Raw genomic sequence first — 18,101 nt, 5'->3', positions numbered from 1 at the left:
CAATCTTCAGGACTATAGGGACGGACAGAGGAAAGAAGTTTCTAGAAATTTCCAGAAGTTTCCAGCACTCAGGAGCAGCAGCTCAGAAATGCTGCCCAACAAGAGCTGTGGCTTGTGAGAGAGGGGGACGAGCGGTGGAGGGATGACTGGAGTCTCTTTTCGATTGTCCTCTAATTTCTGACGTTTCCCAGGAATCTAGTCTGCAGGGCAAATAGAGCTGGCTGGAGGACAGTGTCTCTAGAGGACAGAGTCCCTGGCTCCGGGGCCCACATTACATACATAACGGTGCAGAGTGAGACTAGCGAACTGAGAGAGTAAAAGCCCTTGCTCAGTGGACACTGCAACAGTGGCACTTCCAGTCCACCAGCTAGGCCGAACTGCAGAGCCACGCCGAATCCTAGCAACCAACCACTGGTTGCCATGGAGAGCGTCGTCGGGCGCTGCGGAGACGCGCAGACCCGCTGCGGTGGCGCGGGGGCCATTGCGCAGGCGCGGGCTGCGACTCCCTTCGGGTCTCCGCGCAGCTGCGGGAGCGCTCGAGGCAGGCCGCCGCGTGACTCTGCTGGGCTGGAGTGGGGGCTGCTAGGGCTGCTTCGGGTGCCTCCTCTGGCTTGAGCCGGCGCCACCACAGCGGCCTCTTTTTGGTGCCAGATCCGGGGACGCGTGTGAGCTCCGGTGCCGCAGGGGAGGGGGGAGGCGCAGACGCGGCCTCCGGGGACCCCGACCCCAGGCTACTGTGACCCCCGGGGTGCTTTGCAGGGGCCGCTGCGGCCCACACCCAGCTCCTGCACCCCTTTGCGGCCTTGTGTGCGGGTAGAGCAGCTCGATGTCGGGGGCCACAGCGATGAACCTCCTGGAGGACTGGTGTCGGGGGATGGAAGTGGACGTGCACAGGTCCTTGTTGGTCACGGGCATCCCCGAGGACTGTGGCCAAGCGGAACTCGAGGAGACCCTGAATGGGGTCCTCGCCCCCCTGGGCACATACCGCGTGCTCAACAAGATATTTCTGAGGGAAGAGAATGTCAAAGCGGCCCTCATTGAGGTGGGCGAGGGCGTGAACCTGAGCGCAGTCCCCCGAGAGTTTGCGGGAAGGGGTGGCATCTGGAAGGTAGCTTGCAGGGATCCCACCCAGGATGCTGAGTTTTTGAAAAACTTGAATGAATTCCTGGATGCTGAGGGGCGCACCTGGGAAGATGTGATCCGTCTCCTACAACTGAACCACCCCCCGCCACCCCAGAGTGCAAACCAGGCCTCCGAGAATTGGGGAGAAGCGTTGGGGGTGCTCCTGGGAGCAGTGGTGCAGGTCATCTTGTGCAGGGATGCTGAGATCCGCAGCCGGGAGGAAGCTCGGGCTCAGGAGGCCGCTGAGGCAGAGGAGGGGGCAGCTTGGGCTTTGGCAGCAGGGAAGAAGGTGAAGAAGGAGCCACGGCTTGCCACGGAGGTGGGTTTGGCCCTGAAGATGGAGAGCCCCACCCGCTGGAAAGGCATGGAAGACCAGGGTGACCCTCCCAAACTCATAGTTCGTAGGGCTGGAGCTAAGGCTCGCTCCAGGAGAAAGAAGCAGAAGAAAACCCCTAAGCAGGAACCAGTGCTCTGGAAAAAGCCCAAAGGCAGCCACGGCAGCAGCTCGGCCTACTTGGAGGGGTTTGGGGTGGGTGATGTGGAAAGAATGGAGATCAGAGAGTTTGGCAAGAGCCTCAGAAAGCAGGCGGAGCAGGAGGAGCCGCCTTTAAGGAAGCCCATGGGGACAAGTGCCTGGAAGGTTCCCAGAGAGCCATCTCCTGATACCCTGGGGGGAGCCGAGAGCCCTGAAGGCACCTCTAAGTCAGACCAGGGTGGTGGTCAGGGGAGGCCACTGAAAAAGAAGGCCACAGGCTGGGCCTCCGGAAAGAGCCTTGGCCCGGTAAGGAAGAAGAAGAAGGTGACTTTGGGTCCCATCTCTTATGTCCTTGTTGATTCTGAAGATGCCAAGAAGAAGCTGATGGTTCCAAAGAAAGGGCTAGGCTCCAGAAGGGCTACATCGGCACAGAAGGCCCTGCATGGGCCTCACCCTGCTGCAGCGCCAGCATCAATGTCCAGGCGTCCGAAGGCCAAGGCCGCAGGCTCTCCTCGTGCCTCCAATGGTGAGAGTGACCGCAGAAGCCACTGAAGTTGGGTGGGCGGCCCAGGAGTGCCTGTGGGGGCAGAGGAACCCTCGGGTGGGAGGTCAGGCTGTGACAAGGATGTTCCAGTGGGTTGGAAGAAGTGGATGACACCCCAGGTGAGGTTCAGAGGGTGAGACCTGGGGGCTCCTGATGGCCGCCCCTGCATACACAGGAGGCAGCAGAGCAAACCCAGTGAGCTGTCTTTTATGGGTCATTGCCTCAGTGGTTGGTGGACACTCTGCCACTCCCCTCTCCCTCCCTCCTTAAGAATTGAATGAAATGGAGCTGGGCATATAGCCCAAGTGGCACAAGTGCCTGCCTGGCAAGTGCGAGGTCATGAGTTCGATTCCCAGTACCAAAAAAAACAAACAAAAAAACAAAACAAAACAAGAATCGAATGGGGTTGTAATGTTTGTCAGGGTCTGTGGCTTTAGAGGTGAAGGTTTCTGAGGTCCTGGTAGTGGATGGAATGTTTGAGGCCTCAGAAGGTCCTAGGAAGTCAGACTTTCTTAATGGCCCCCTTTTGTGCTTCCCGCTGTGAGCTGTTTTGATTTACCCACAGATTCCGGCAAGCTTTGATTCCGAGGACCACCTGTGCTGGGAGTTGAAGAAAGACCACGGAAGAAGTCCCAAGCTGGGAGCAGAGTTTTCACTTGCTGTCAAAGGGAACAAAAGTGTTGACTCTTGGGGGGACCCGGTGTGTAGAGATGTGGCTCTCAGAGGTAAAGGACAGGAGAGGGAGCAGAGGGGTGTGAGGGGACCACAGGGGAGGGCGCTGTCTCTCTGCCTTTGTGCTCTGGCAGGGCTGCCTTTTTTCTTTCACTTCCTCCTTCACTCACCCTCAAAGGCTAGAGAGCTGGAAGTAGCCTGGGAAAATTCTAGAACATTCCCCAGTGTGCGTGGGCAGGGTCCCCTTCAGCCTCCCTCGCCCACTCCCCGCTTCCTGGGGTCATCCGACCTTCAGGGCCTGGCATTTTGAGGAGCAGGGTGGCCACATCTTTCCTTCCAGCCTCCTTGTGGCTCCCCAGTGGGTGCGTGAAGCCGGGATCCTCCCTGTAGGCTCCGTGTGCTTGTTCCTTCTGTCCTGACTTCGCCCTCCAATGTCTACCCGGAAAGCTTAGGTCCTAAGAGTTCTGGAAAACAAACAAACAAACAAAAAAAATAAGTATCTGCCTTGTGCTTGAAAGAGTGGAGTTTCAGGGTCTATTAGTAAAAGTGGCACTTGGATCCCCATTTATGGGGTGAAGCTTTCTCAGGAAGCCTGTGGGGAAGAAAGGTAACTGTTTGGGAAAGATTGGACTTCTCTAGATTCTTGGCTCTTGATCTATCTCGTGCCAATTTTAAGACAAACCCACTGGATGCTTTGGAGGCTGACGGCCACTTTCCACGTTATGGTGAAAAGAGGGACAAAATGGGGAAGGAAAATGCTTCACAATATGGCTGTTAATTTAGGCACAGTAAATCAATCATCCCAGACTACTGTGTCCCAAGTGTGTGTGCGTGTGTGTGTGTGTAGCGTGTATGGTCTGAGGGGCAGTGTCTCCAAGGCCAGACTGTATCCTGGCAAGTCCCGAGGCATTCCTACAGAAGTGATCCACATCTGTTTTTTCATGTGTTTTAAGGTGTGGGAAATGGCTGCTGCAGTGTGTGACAGTTCACAGCAGTCAGGGCACCGCCAAGGGAATGAGCTCGTGTTTGAAGGTTCACACGTCCGTGTGCAGGTCTGGAGCCTGCTGTTCTGGCTTGTCTTTGGATAGAATTACATTTCTTGTAGCCAGGACTTTGAGGAAGGCTGGAAGCAGTGGGTAGTGGGTCCCATGGGTGCCCTGTGAGGCGACACTTGGAAAGGAAGCTTCCTTTTGTAACCCATGCGCCCTGGTCCTGCAGTGATTCTGCAAGCGCTCATGTGCCACCCTGGTGTGTGATAGTGATATTCTGCTGCCCTAGATTTAGTCTCTGTGGCTTTTCATGGTCTCTCTTCTGACTTCAGTTTTTTTGTGATTAAAAAAATGTGACCAGTTGTTAAATGTTGGTACTCAATTTTAAGACACACTTCTTGTGGTGATTCACTTCAAATGTAGGGGCGGGGCTCCCAGACCTAAGAGAAAAAGGACCCTTTTGCCTCCTCTGGCTGGAGGGTTTCCTTGGGTGTGTGCAGAACAGATCCTAGGAAGGAACTGGATGCGTGAGGTGACGGAAGCCTGCAGTTGTCCTGTCCCTTACTTCACAGGTCTTAGGGTTTTGTGACTCCGTGATCAGTACATGTGAATGTTCGTAACCCCATGATCAGTACGTGTGAATGTTAACCTGTAAAATAAAGTTCACCAAAATTAAACATCTTGTCAGTTTTTTTAGAGGTGGAGAATGTGTAGGCTGACTTTGGGGGTTAGACCCCTCAATAGCAGAGTACCCTGGACTTCCAACTACATAGCAACTGTCAGACCAGGGCCTGAGCTGCAAGGATTGTCACCTTCCTGTGAGAGGAGAATACATCTGTCCTTGGTTAGGGCCTCCAGGACAGAAAGGGGTTTCCCACAGGCCTCAAGGTTTCAAGATATTTCTAGGATAAATGATGGCTGGTGTGAATTACTGGAAAATGTGATATTTTAAAAGCAGCTGGAGCTGGGCAAGATGGCACATGCCTTTTATCCCAGCACTCAGGAGGCTGAGGCAGGAGGATTGGTGTGAGTTGGAGGCCAGCCAGGACTGTATAGTGAGATCCTGTCTAAAAAAGAAAAAAAAAAGGTACTAGTCAAAAATGCCAGTTAGGGGCTGGGGGTGTAGCTCAGGGGTGTAAGCGCCTGCCTGGCAAGTGTGAGATTGTGAGTTGGATCCCCGTTACCAAACAACAACAAAAAAAGCCACTTAATGGTCCCAACTGTGAAGTCAGGATCTCTTGGGGGTCATGCCTAGAAGTCAGCCTCTTAAACAGTTTCTCCTGAAAATTCTGATACACAGACGGATGCTGTAGATGGAATGAATGTTTCTGAGCTGGGGACAGGGGAGTAGCCTTAGGGGTGCAGGTCAGGATTCCCTGAAGGGTCAGCAGAGACCCTCAGGGAGGGAGGATGCACAGGACACCAGGGAGGCTGGGACTGACTAGAGCCCGGGCCAGCAGGCAGGAGGACCCGGGTCCTTCCACCTCTGTGTGATCAAGGTCTGTTAATGACGTTCCACGGTGATGGTCACATCTGGCCACTAAGGAAAGTCTGAGTGGTCTGAAGTATGAGAGGTCCAGGGGTGGGAGCAAGGCTCAGGGTGGGCTCAGGGCACTTCTGCCACTCCGTACAGCCCTTGCGGGAGCGAGGCAGCCATGTACTGCAAGGAGGAGGTGGATGCTGGGCTGGGCCAGAAGGGGCTTTCCTTGTAGGTCTCTGCCCTGCCCTAGACCGTGCTAGTGAGGAGACTGAGCAACTTCAGTGACAGATAAGAGCAGGAGCAAGTGGCAATGAAAGAGAGTGAGTGAGTTTACTTTTGAAGCCAGGATCTGCCTAGATTGCCCAGGTTGGCTCTGAACTCCTGGGCTCAAGGGGTCATCCTGCCTCAGCCTTCTGAGGAGCTGGAACTACAGGTGTTTCCATGGCCCGGTGAGTTGGCGATTTCGTGTAGGGATCAGGGGGCTCGCTGTGGAGGTCAGATTAGATCCGAAGGAGGTGAGGGAACGAACCAGCCCGCAGGGTCCAGCAAGGCAGGAGGGGGAGGGTAGCAGGGCCGAACCAACCCGGGTTTTCACAGTTGCTAGGCAAGTGCTGTACCACTGTGCTCTGTGTATCTTTTCTTTCATTCCATTTTACTTTATCATTTTATTTTTGGATTTTTGAGACAAGTTTTCACTTTGTAGTTGAGGTTTAGGCTGGCTTTGAACTCTCTATGTAGCCCAGACTGGCCGAAAACTCACAGATAACCTCCTGCCTCAGTCTCCCAAGTGCTGGGATAACTGGTATGTGATACCACACCTGTTCCCAGCTCTGTATATTTTATTTTTAATTTTATTTTTATTATTATTATTTTTTTGGTACTGGGGATGGAACTCGAGACCTTGCGCTTGCCAAGCAGGCGCTTACCCCACTGAGCTAAATCCCCAGCCCCTAGTCCTTTATGCTTTAAAATGTGCATTCCTTGCATGTAAATTGTGTTATTAAAAAGTAGCAAGGGGGGCTGGGGATTTAGCTCAGCAGCATAAGCGCCTGCCTTGCAAGCAGGTAGTCGTGAATTGCAAGCAGGCAGTCATGAGTTCGATCCCTGGTACCGATAGAAATGAAAAAGCCAAAAAAAAAAAAAAAAAAAAAGAATGAATTTTAAAATAACTGATTTTTTTTTGTTTTTTCCCTTTCTATCAGTACCGGGGATCGAACTCACGACTGCCTGCTTGCAAGGCAGGTGCTTATGCCACTGAGCTAAATCCCCAGCCCCCATAACTGATTATTTTTAAAAAGGGCAGGCAGGTGGGGCTGGGGATTTAGTTCAGTGGCATACGCGCCTGCCTGGCAAGCACAAGGTCATGAGTTCAGATCCCTAGTACCAAAAAAAAAAAAAAAAAAAAGGACAGGCAGGCACTACCATGCCCCACGTTTTATAGATGAGGAAATATATCCTAAGAGGTGGAAAACCTGTCTAGGTTTCCTCTACTAGCAAGGGGGGGCGAATGCTGATGGACCTCGGCAGGCTGATTACAGTAGCCAGTTCTGAGGCATTGCAGCCATGTGCAGGTGCCGGGCCCCCAACTTGTTAGCCCAGTGGCCACTTCTCCATCCTCATATGACTGCTCCCCAGCCCTCTCTGGGCTTATTTATTGGTTCACTGATTTTCGCAGTTCTGTGGACTGAACTCAGGGCCTCTGCACTGAGCCACACCGCCAGCCCTTTTAAAAACTGATTTTAAGCTGGGGTCTTGCTGAGTCGCCTGGACTGAGCTCAAACTTATGATCCTCCTGCCTCAGCCTCCCAGAGTACTGGGATTACAGGTGTGTGCCACCATTCCTGGACTATTTCGTTTATTTTTTAAATAATTTCAAACTTCTGGACAAGTCGGAAGACGAGGACTGAGGATTCCCACACCCGTGGGGTGTTTGGCCGGGTTCCTCCATTGTCTCTTCCCTGTCTCTCCTCCTATCAGGGGCTGGGTCTTGCCCTCTGCCAGCACCCATGACAGAGAGAGACTGGGAATCCCAGCCTCCAATACCTCGGCATGAGGCTTTATTTAGAAACGGGGCCTGTGCAGATGTCGCTGGTGAAGGTGGGGTCACTAACCGGACAGGTGATCCTGTTCCGACCTGACGCATGTGCCAGGGCCACAGATGGAGCTGAGGGACACCAGCATAATCTGCAAATGGCCCCAAACTAGCAATAGGTAGGGCGGGGTCTCCCATAGGGGCTTCCAAAGAAGCCCGTGAGCTTCTGCCCTCCAGAGCTGTGAGAGGATATGTTTTTTTTTTTTTGAGACAAGAGCTTACTGTGTGATTCAGGTTGGCCTTGAATTTGTGGTGATCCTCCTGCCTGAGCCTCCTGAGTATTGGGATTAGGGGTGTGTGCCACCAAGTCTGGCCTCTTTTTTCTTTTCTTTTTTTTTTTTTTTTGTCTTTTTCGTTTTTATTGGTACCAGGGATCGAACTCACGACCGCACACTTGCAAGGCAGGTGCTTATGCCGCTGAGCTAAATCTCCAGCCCCTACCTCTTTTTTTTTTTTTTCAGTCCTGGACACTGAAACCTGGGCCTTCACATTAGCTACACTGCTAGTCCTTTTTCAAAATTTTTTGAGACAGGTCCTTGCTAAAGTGTTGAAACTGGGCTTGAACTTGTGGTCCTCTTTTCTGCCTCAGCCCCCTAGTGTGCCCAGATAACAGGTGTGTCTTCCGCTGCCAGCCCTGATGGCCCTGACGGTTTAGAAACAACAAAAGCAGCTCACAGTTCTGGGGACTGGTGCGTCCAGGATAAAGGCTGCCCTGCCCCGAATCATCAGTCAGGCTCAGCTGGGTACCCTCTCCCTGAGTCAAAGCAGGGACCACTTCCTGGAGACCTCCTGACACCCCCTCCCAGGGGGAGGAAACTGCAGGGGACCCAGGTCCAGACCATAGCAGTGCCCTTCCTAGCCAGTACAGTGTCCAGGGTCCCAGTGACTGTGGTGGCCATATCTGTCTCATGCCTTCATTTTGGAACCATCTCTTCTTGGCTTTTGTGACCTGACACCAGGAGAGCACAGCCGGTCATCCATACAGTGATCCTCGATGTAGGCTTAGAGCCTCCTCACAATCACACCTGTGTGAGGCCCTTTGGCAGTAATCTCACAGAGGCTATGTTCTGTCCTTCTTGTCACATCGGGGTCAGGAAAGTTCCTTTGGTTTGTTTTGTTTTTTGAGGTTGGATCTCTCTTTGTACTTCAGGGTGACCTTGAACTCACTACATCGTAGCCTAGGCTGGCCTTGATTGAACTTCTGGAGATTGTCCTGCCTCAGCCTCCAGAGTGTGGGGATTATAGATATATGCCACTACATCTCACTTGTGAGGGTTCTTTTGTCCCGTTACTGCAATGCAATACTCAAAAATGGATTTGTTGGGCTTCTTCACTTTGAAATCTCTACTTTTCCTTTTGAAATGCCTTTTCTTTCTTCTATTTGTTGATGGTACTGTATACTTTTCTCCTTCCTTCTTTCCTTCCTTCCTTTTATGACAGGACCCTGCTGTGTAGCCCAAGCTGCAGTCCAACTTCTAATCCTCCTGCCTGAGCCTCCCAAGTGCTGGGATTATAGACATATGCACCACCATGTCCAGAAATGGCTCCCTCCTGAATGGGCTCCCTTAGTGGAGCACTTGGCCTGGAGCCTCTCACCAGAACCAAACCAACACAACTGTGCACTAAGTTAACTCCTCCCCTTTTTGAAGTTCCCAGCCTTGGGTATTTTGTTATAGCTGCAGAGAACTGACTAGCACAGCATCTTTGGCTGCAATGAAAGGGAGTAAGGTGAGCCAAGAGCTTCCTGAATGGGCAGAGAACCCAGGCCCTGTGAGAAGCAGAAGCCTGGGCTGATTCAAGGAGTATAGCTCATGTCGTTAGACAGAAGAAAATCACAGCATTAAGTGTTAGCAAGGAGGATTCTCGACTGATACCTGGAGCTGTTCTGACTGAGGCTTCACAGAGAAGCAGCCTAGCAACACCTGGAGGTGCGGGGAGGCATAAGCAAGATGGCTCTGGGCTGCAAAATCGGTATTTTCAAAGTAACAGGTTGTTGGGGTTGGGGATTTAGCTCAGTGGCATAAGCACATGCCTTGCAAGCAGGCAGTTGTGAGTTCGATCCCTGGTACCGATAAAAAGGAAAAAGAAAAAAAAAAAGTAAAAAAAAAAAAAAGTAACAGGTTGTTGTGTCTACAGAACTGACTCAGACAACAAACAGAAGAAAAGACTATTGCATTTACTCTAGCAAACTGAAAAGATGGTCAAGCCAAGTGTAGTGGTGTATACTTGTAATCCCAGCACTCAGGTGGCTGAGGCAGGAGGGTCCCCTGAGTTCTAGGCCAGCCTGAACTGCATAGTGAGACCCAGTCTAAAAATACAAAACAAAAACCAAAAAAACCCTCAACTTAAAAAATGGGCACATGATCCAAATAGACATTTCCTCAAAGATATGCAAATTTGAAGAGCACACAATGAGATTATCAACATCATTAGCCCTCTAGGAAGCGCAGGTGAAAGCCATGGTGGGAACCAGGCCATAGTTGCCAGGGTGGCTCTGATATCGGAGCCATCGCACATTATGGATGGGAAGGGAGAATTGTACACCACTGTGGAAGTTTGGCAGGTCTTTGAAACCTGCCGCAGCACATTCACACCTAGGTGTATCCCCACTGAGATGAGAATGTTCACACTGGAACTTACACCCAGGATGCCTGTGGGGGAAACCACTCAGATGTCCATCAGTGATGAACCAATACAGAGAATGTGTGAGCCAAATGATGGGGTATTATTTGGAAATAAAAAAGAGGAACAAAGTACTGATGTGTACTTCCATGTAGATGAATGTGGGAATACTGCCCAATGTGGGGGTGCTGGCTTGGGGGGTATCAGGAGGTGTGAAAGTATAAGACGCGGGGGAAGGGTTGGGACTCTGCTTGGGAGGTGCGGGTAGTGGTGGGTGCAGGGCAGGGGACCGGGGAACAGGCTGCCCATGGCAATGTCGGGGTTGAGAGGACACCGGCCTGCAAACAGTATAGGAAGTGGGGACACGGTGACCTCCCATGGGTGTGGAGGTGTAGGGGTGTCTCTTCCACTTGCCCCGCCAGAGCAGTTTTTGGGTACAGCAGTGGACCCAGGTGGACCCATAGTGGTCCGAGTCCTACAGCTGCAGGATGTTGGCAACTGCACCCCTGCACCCCAGAACAGCCTTCGGACATACGCCTCCTTGGCCCAGGCCACCTCGCCAGCTGTACAGCACACACAGCCTCCCTCCCACGAGGACCCTACTGCCATAGAAAAACGGGCTCACGTTCTGGACACAAGAGGAAGGAGACTGAGTGTGCAAGACCAGCAACCCCACTGCCTGTCCCACACTGTTAGGTCTCCCAGCTCCCAGTCACAGGGCAGTTTCTGCGCATTCACCTCTGCAGGAGCTGCTGGCCAGACCTCTCTGTCCATTGATAGTGAAATAGTCAGTCAATTAAGAAAGGGCCTCTGAGAAATGCAGTACAGCTGGCTGGCTGGGCTCACAGTTCACCAGACTGGTAGGGGGCGGGGTGGGGGTGCAGGCCTGTAGCCCCAGCACCGGGATGGGCTGCACGGTGAGTCCAAGGCCAGCGTGCACTGCACAGTGAGACCTTGTCTCTAAAGTAAAATAAACAAAAGTTGTAAGGAAAATATGTCCCTAGATCAGTGGCAGGAGGGGATAGCAAAATGTTGCCTCGGTCTGGTAACAGGCCTGTGGCTGGAAATTAGAGACTAGATGGAATTTTTCCAAAATACTGAGGGTTGTCATTGCTGGGTGGTAAAACTAGAACTGATTTTCTGTCTTCCACTTTAAAATCATTCTGATGGTCATGGTTCTGCTCCTGCACCTGGCTGGGGTGGACACTGGGTCAGCGCCCCACCCTGCGCTGTACCCTGCATTTGGGGGTTCTCTGCAGTGCTCAGGAGGTGGCCTCCGGTGGCCGCTCTGTGCTGCCCCAGGAGCTCCGGCTGCCACCAGCAGCCCAGTCGGAGCTTCAGTCCCTGCCCAGCAGGTGGAAAGCGGCCGCCTGCCTCTCTGCCCGCAGCCTGCAGCCCTCGGGTGAGTCCAGGCTCAGCACTCGGCCAGTCTTCACAGAACCCATCACAGAACCAGTCTTCACTTTCATTCCTGGTGAGACTCCAGGGAATGAAAAGCATCAAGAAGAAAACAGAAAACAAAACACCACTTTAATTAAGCTCTTCAGTCGGAGGTCTTCCTTCTGACACTAACTGTAATTAAAAATAGAAGTCGATTTCTGCAGTGTTTCAAATGTCAAGGTTTTAAAAAGTATTTTACAACAGCAATTTACATATAAATACAATTTGTACAACGGGTTCACGGAATGATGGGTGAGCTCCTCCCCCAGGGCGAGGCTGCATCACTGCTGGGGTAGCGGGAGACACTTCAGCCTGGGAAAGAAAGCAGTGGGGAGAGAGGGAGAGAGAAAGGGGGGAAAGGTAGGGAGGTAGGGGGAGAGAGGGAGAGAGAGAATGGAGGGGAAGGAGAGAGAATTAGATGCAAACTGAAAAGCCAAGGTGTGTGTGTGTGTGTGTGTGTGTGTGTGTGTGTGTGCCCCCAGGAAGCCTGGCCTAATCTGCATGGCCACCTGCTTCTTCCCTGACCCCAAAATGCAGAGACGTGACCGCCCACATTTTAGTCTGGACCCCATTTATAAGGACAACCTCTCATCCTGGTTTCCCTCCCCCACCTCACCTAACGATGACCTCTGGGAAGGAATGAAAACAGGTTTGCCCAGGTTGTCACCCTCCCACCTCAGCTTCCTGAACATCAGATAGTTCCTGGCAGTGTTCCTGGGGTGTGGGTGTGGCTGGGTCACACTGGTTGTCTTTGCTCCACACAGGAAACCAAATGTGCAAGACGACAGAACAGCTGGGCGCACAGTGGTGTAGTCACATAAAGAGGTTCTCCTCACACAGAGGTGACCCAGCCACTGGCACCGAGGAACCTCCTAAACTCTGGTGCAAAAGAGACTACAGAAGGAAACTTTTTTTTCTATCTTTTTCCAGACAGGGTTTCACTACATGGTTCAGGCTGGCTTCGAACTCACAGCGTTCCTCCTGCCTCAGCCTCCCAAGTGCTGGGGTTACAGGTGTGTACTGCCTTGCCCGCTTCAGAATGAAACTCTTTTAAATAAAGTCTAAAAGCACCAAGAGCAGTCAGTGGCGACAGAAGCCAGAGCAATGTCTGTCTCTGTAGAGGAGCGAGGGCAGGCTCCCCCCGTGGTCTGTGTGCCTGGGCAGTGTGCTCAGCGGTGGAAACACATGGAGCCCCGAGCTCAGCTCTCTGCACTCCCCATATGTGTGGACAGAAGGCGGACTTGACTGTGTGGTGCTGTTTCCATGGCTCTCTGGAATGCGCAAAACTAGCTGACAACAAGTGACAGGAAGATCAGAGTCGGGGATGGGGGCAGCAACTCCAACCAGAACCAGGCTGCGCTGCCACAGAAGAAAGCGCCAGGGGTTCTGGGCATATAGCTCAGTGGCATAAACACCTGACTGCCAAGCGCAGTCAGGTTCAATTTCCTGGTACCAAAAAGACAAAAAACAAAAAATAAGAAAACCCCATACCACAGGCCCTCTCATGAGTGAGCCCCCCACCAGTGCTGAGATGCAGAACGCATGGCTGCAAGCCTCAAATGTGTCTCACGCAGGAGCCACACGCAGAGTCAAGGCACAGAGAGGAAAGGGCCCTCGTCTGACGGCTCCCCAGGGAGGCCCGAGGGGCTGGAGGGTGAGCAAAGAGGCGCTGCCCTTGAGTGTGCCCTTGAGTGTGCAGGGATCCCTCTGGCCTCGTCCTGGGCTCAGAGCTTCGAGCTGTGGTTTCACATGCGTCCCACAGACACATGAGTTACAGGCTTGGTCCCCAGCATGGAGCTACTGGCAAGTGGGGGCACGTTTAAGGAGGGAGACCTCGAGTAGGACACGGAGGCTACACAAGGGGACAGTGGGACCCACCTCTTCCTGCTCTGGACCCCTGGCTATGAGGCAGGTAGCTCTAGGAGAGCTGACCCCACGCACATGTGCATTTAGAGAACTCCGTGCTCGCACCGTTTGTACTTTTGGACCAAGAAGACTCTCTGTCCATTTGAAAGAAATGAATGAAAAAGAAAAAGAGGTGGCACTGGTCTTTCCAGACAGCAGCGCTACTGGGATATAATATTTGGATGGGGGTGGGGCGGAGAATCACAAAAGGAATGAGAACAGAGCCCTCGGGGCCCGGGGATTTCGAAGGTGTGCATTACACTGCCCTGCACGAAGGGCGGCCCTTTCACCCTGGTCCACGCCCTTCCCAGTCCTGGTGCCCAGCAATGCTTGCAATTTCTGTAATTAATGTAATAAATGTACTTTCATAATTTCAGTACCTACAGGTATTTGGAAAGCACGTGGGCCATATTTATTTACTGTAATTGTGCCTACCCTTCAACTTTATGCTCCATTAAACTGTGTTTGCATTAAAAATGTCCAAGGGCAAGCAGGCAGTCATGAGTTCAATCCCTGGTACCGATAAAAAAAAAGGAAAAAGCCAAAAAAAAAAAAAAAAAAAAAAAGTCCAGCTGGGCTCAGCAGCACATGCCTGCCATCCCAGCACTCGGGGAGGATGAGGCAGGAGAATCACCAAGTTCAAGCCCAGCCCAGGTAACTTAATGATTTAGCGAGATTGGGTTTCAAATTAAAAAACTGTAAGAAGGGCTGGGGATGTAGCTTAGTGCAGAGGCTCTGAGTTCAAACTCTAGTGCCACACAGAAATGAACGAACAGTGCACAAGGATGTGTGTGTCAGTGCATGGGCGTGGTGCGGCGACAGGAAGAGGTAACTAACATGAATGGCCGGGGATGGGGCTCAGCGGCACAGCGCCTGCCTGGCATGCGCGTGGTCATGAGTTTGAGCCCTGGTACAAAAAAAAGTCAGCGAGGGCTAAGGAGACAGGGAGAAAGCAATGGCGCGGGGACCTGAGCAGAAGAGAAGCAGGCTCCCATCTCCCCCTTACCGTCGAAGCAGCTCCTCAGGGGACAGGTCGGGGGTCCCTGCTCCATCACTCTCACTGTCATGGCTGTCGGTACTCTCAGAACTGCTGCTTTTCTCAGATTTTTTAGTCTTCTGTTTGCTTTTATGTTTGTGCTTTTTGTGTTTCTTTTTCTGGGAAAAGAAAAGAGGACAAGACAGGAGGGAGATGCTGGTGTGAAAAGCTGGCCTGGATGCCGGGCGGGGCTGCAGGGCAGCGCTCTCCTCCCTCCCTGAAGTGCGGCCTCTGGCTGCTGCAATCATTCAAACCCAGAGTCAAGCATTGAGCCTTGGCCTCACACAGGCAGCCAAGGACAGACAGCTGGGCACGTCCCCCTGAGCAGAGGTCCACAGTGCCAAACCAAGCTGACACCCCAGGACCCCATTTAGTTGTGGTGTGTGTGTGCATGTGTATGTATATTTTTTTCCTTTTCTTTCAGTGGTACTGGAGATTGAACCCGGGGCCTTCACACGGAGTTACAGCCCAGCCCTTTTTATTGTTATTTTGAGACAGGGTCTAAGTTGCCCCAAGCTGGCCTCAAAATTCTGACCTTCCTGCCTCAGCTTCCCAAACAACTGGGTTGCTGGCAGTACCATGCTGTAGCCTCCTTTCTGCAGGGATCAGTGCCACTTCTCGAGAGCCTGACTGGTTTGTTTCGCCAGGTACCCAAGGGATTGCATGGCAGGGGTCAAGCCAGGGAACAGACACTGAGGGAAGGCAATGAACAGCAGGGCTCTTCCCAGAGCAGGCGGCTCCATCCGGACTTCCCATCTGGTCTCCTCACGGATGAGCACTTCAGTCTGCTGCACACTCAGGAACCTTCTGCCCCAGGAGCCAACACTGGGGCAGTTTGCAATGTATTGTACTCCCAGACTGAGCCACACCAAGTCCCTGATGATAACAAGAACCCAGCTAAAAGCCTAGGGGAGACTCAGATGCTGAGACCAGCGATGCTGATGGGGGATGCGCAGCTATTCTTTGTGCTCAGGTTTCCTTCCGTGCCAGTGACAAGCTACACACGGCTGGCGCCGTCTTTACTAATGACAAAGGACTTGAGGCTGGAGGGCCGCTAGCTCAGGGGTGCAGTGCTTGCCTAGTGAGGTCTAAGGTTCCAGTCCTAGTACTGTTTAAAAGATAAAAGTGGCCGGGCATGGTCACACACACCTATAATCCCAGTACTATGGGAGGCTGAGGCAGAAAAATCACAAGTCACAGGTCAATTTAGGGACTTAGCAGAGCCTGTCTCAAAGCAAAAAGTAAAAAGTGGAGGGGCGGGAGGTACAGCTCAGCAGCAAAAGCGTCTGCCTGGCAAGCATGAGGTCCCAAGTTTGATTCCCAGTACCAGAAAAAATAAAATAAAATAAATAAATAAAAGATAAAAATAGAACAAAGAGCAAAGAAGGAGGGCTGAGGATGTAGCTCAGTAAGAAGGCCCTGGGTTCAACCGCCAGTACTGGAAAAGAAACATTAGTTGAGACGTGCTCAAGATACCTTCATTTTAATATGGAATGAATAATCAATAGATGCTGCTTTATTATTGAATATTCACCCTTTATCCTAAGAGGCCTTAAATACTCTTTTTCCCTGTTTTTAAATCTTTATAACAAAAAAATTTTTAAAGCACAACTAAACAACTGAATGCTGCTTTGACAGAAAAATAGCTTGTGAGCGACTGTGTGCATCTGCAGGCCCCAGGTCCCCGCCCGGCCGGGGCTCTTCTGGACTCCAGAAGTCGCAGCCCAGGCCCACGCCGCCAGGGGACGCATGACGTCCTCACCTTGTCCTTCTTTCGTTTGTGCTCTTTCTTGCTCTTGTGTTTTTCTTTGTTCTTTTTACATTTCTCTTTTTGAGGTGTCTCAGGTTTCCGACGCACATCTGAAAGAGGAACGTCATAACCCTGAACTTTTAGGGAGACTGTTAAAAAAGCGAGTTCCCAAATCACCAGGTGGGGAGTCTTCGGTGGATGGGGCCTGCCCCCTGCCCAGCCCCAGCAGCACCCCACTGGCCTCGCCTGCTATGACCCCCAACCTCTCTATTCTGGTTGCCCATTTTAAAATGGGGTGGGCCGGGGGTACAGCTCAGTGGCACAAGCACCTGCCTGGCAAGTGTGAGGTCGATCCTCAGTACCAAAAACAAAACAAAATGAAATGGCTATAAATGAGTCGCAGAGCAAAGGCTCTGGGCTCAATCTCCAGCTCCAAAAACTGAAAAAACTGAATGAGGTGCATGGGCCTAGGCTCATCACCTTGACTCGGACCAAGACATGTTCATGGGATATATATTTGTAGGTAATCAAAACAAAACAAAAATCATGATAATAGGAACAGAACAAGTTTTTCCAACTAAAGAAAAGTTTCAAGAGTTTCAAGAGTGTGACTATTTTCCAAAACTCATTAACAAATGCTTGCAATTTCTAGCCTTAGAGTTGGTCAGGTATTTCATAATTTACCTCCCTTGATTGTTTTTTCCATGCTACATTTTTTAAGTTTGTTTTTTTTTTTTCTCGGTACCGGGGATCGAACTCACGACTTCCTGCTTGCAAGGCAGGTGCTTATGCTTCTGAGCTAAATCCCCAGTCCCATGTCACATTTTTTAAAAAAACCATGTCCCCTGAAAAAGACATACGCCAAATCATTACAAAGTATTTTATGGGTGATAGGATTATTTCCAAAAGATGATGAGTATAAAACAAAAGAGGCCTTTATTCTGAGAACACGGAGAGAGATGACTGGCACACCGGCCGCTGAAGTCTGGCGATCTCTCTCTCAGCACATGGCGTGGGGGAATATAAGTAGCCTAAGCTTAGGGCAGTGCCCTAAGGCCATTAGAGATGCACAGGTATTTCATTGGCACACATTTGGCGCCAGGGGCAGATTCCGAAGGGTGGGGGGATATAGGGTTACAGGTAAATCTCTAGGGGCGGGGGAGACAGGAGCTCCCTAATTCTGGCTGAGGCTTTTTCTGGCTACAGTGTCTGGTCTGGGTCAACAACCCTTTCAATGGGTAGCAAGGACATTCCAGAAAAAAAAGTAGAAGGAATAACAGTGAAGGAATAATTATAATTTTCAAGTGCGATACCAATTTAAAAATAAAGATATAAACACCTAAGGTCAATGAAAAATACAGTCACTGCAATTTTTCTAAGCTTTATACTTTCTCTGCTTTCTAGCATCTCTTTGAAAGATAGCTTAATTAACCAAATCATTATTTAATAACTGTGAGGCCTGGAGGAAAATAAAAGTGGACAATGGAATTATGCTGGGTACATGTCTGGGCTGCATTTGTAGATGTTAATGGAACCTTCAAAGAGATGATAAAAAGCAGGCTAAACAATTTATGAGGAGGGACTTTGTAAGATGCCCTGTACAGGAGTGGCTCGCAGATACTGAGAGAAGAGGACGGACAGTACTTTATGTGCTTCATTAGCCAAAGTATAAAAGACTTAAAATACTCTTCTTCCTTCAGTTCCCCCAGCTGGGCATGATGGTGTATACCTGTAATTCCAACACTCAGGAGGCTGAGACAGGAAGATCGCTCGGAGTTCAAGGCCAGCCTGGGCTACAAAGTGAGCTCAAAGCCAGCCTGAACTGCATGGTGAAACCTTGTCTCAAAAAAGGCAATTCGCCTGCCATCTTTGCATGCAAGACTTTTCCTTTTTTAAAAATCTCTGTAAGTGATGAAATTTAAGATACTCAAGATCCTACAAAAAACATCTGAAAATTTGAAGGCAAAAGCTGAA

General features: G+C 51.0%; 2 protein-coding genes across 5 annotated transcripts in view; one reads left to right on the top strand and one right to left on the bottom strand.

Annotated features, from left to right (window-relative positions):
• Nucleotides 1-492: 492 nt before the first annotated feature.
• LOC100725715 (paraneoplastic antigen-like protein 8A) lies at nt 493-4,479 on the top strand. The gene is made up of 2 exons (XM_003464688.5): nt 493-2,123; nt 2,707-4,479. Exons 1-2 carry the CDS (start codon nt 827-829, stop codon nt 2,721-2,723), a joined length of 1,314 nt encoding a protein of 437 aa, XP_003464736.2. The 5' UTR covers nt 493-826; the 3' UTR covers nt 2,724-4,479.
• Nucleotides 4,480-11,509: 7,030 nt separating this feature from the next.
• Gpatch1 (G-patch domain containing 1) overlaps nt 11,510-18,101 on the bottom strand; it is a 34,402-nt gene continuing 27,810 nt past the window's right edge. For all 4 annotated transcript variants that reach the window (XM_063252933.1, XM_013146922.3, XM_063252931.1 and 1 more), the window contains exons 18-20: nt 16,140-16,237; nt 14,348-14,496; nt 11,510-11,748 (exon numbers count right to left, since the gene is read on the bottom strand). In XM_063252933.1, coding sequence (XP_063109003.1) covers nt 11,718-11,748; nt 14,348-14,496; nt 16,140-16,237 — 278 coding nt within the window. In that variant the 3' untranslated portion in view covers nt 11,510-11,717. The remainder of the gene's footprint in view (nt 11,749-14,347; nt 14,497-16,139; nt 16,238-18,101) is intronic.

Source organism: Cavia porcellus, unplaced genomic scaffold (genome assembly GCF_034190915.1).
Source record: "Cavia porcellus strain 051 isolate PalLab524CR breed Dunkin Hartley unplaced genomic scaffold, mCavPor4.1 scaffold_7, whole genome shotgun sequence".
Lineage (NCBI taxonomy): Eukaryota > Metazoa > Chordata > Mammalia > Rodentia > Caviidae > Cavia > Cavia porcellus.
Note: the sequence above shows the minus strand (reverse complement) of the source record. Positions and strands in the feature narration are given on the sequence as shown.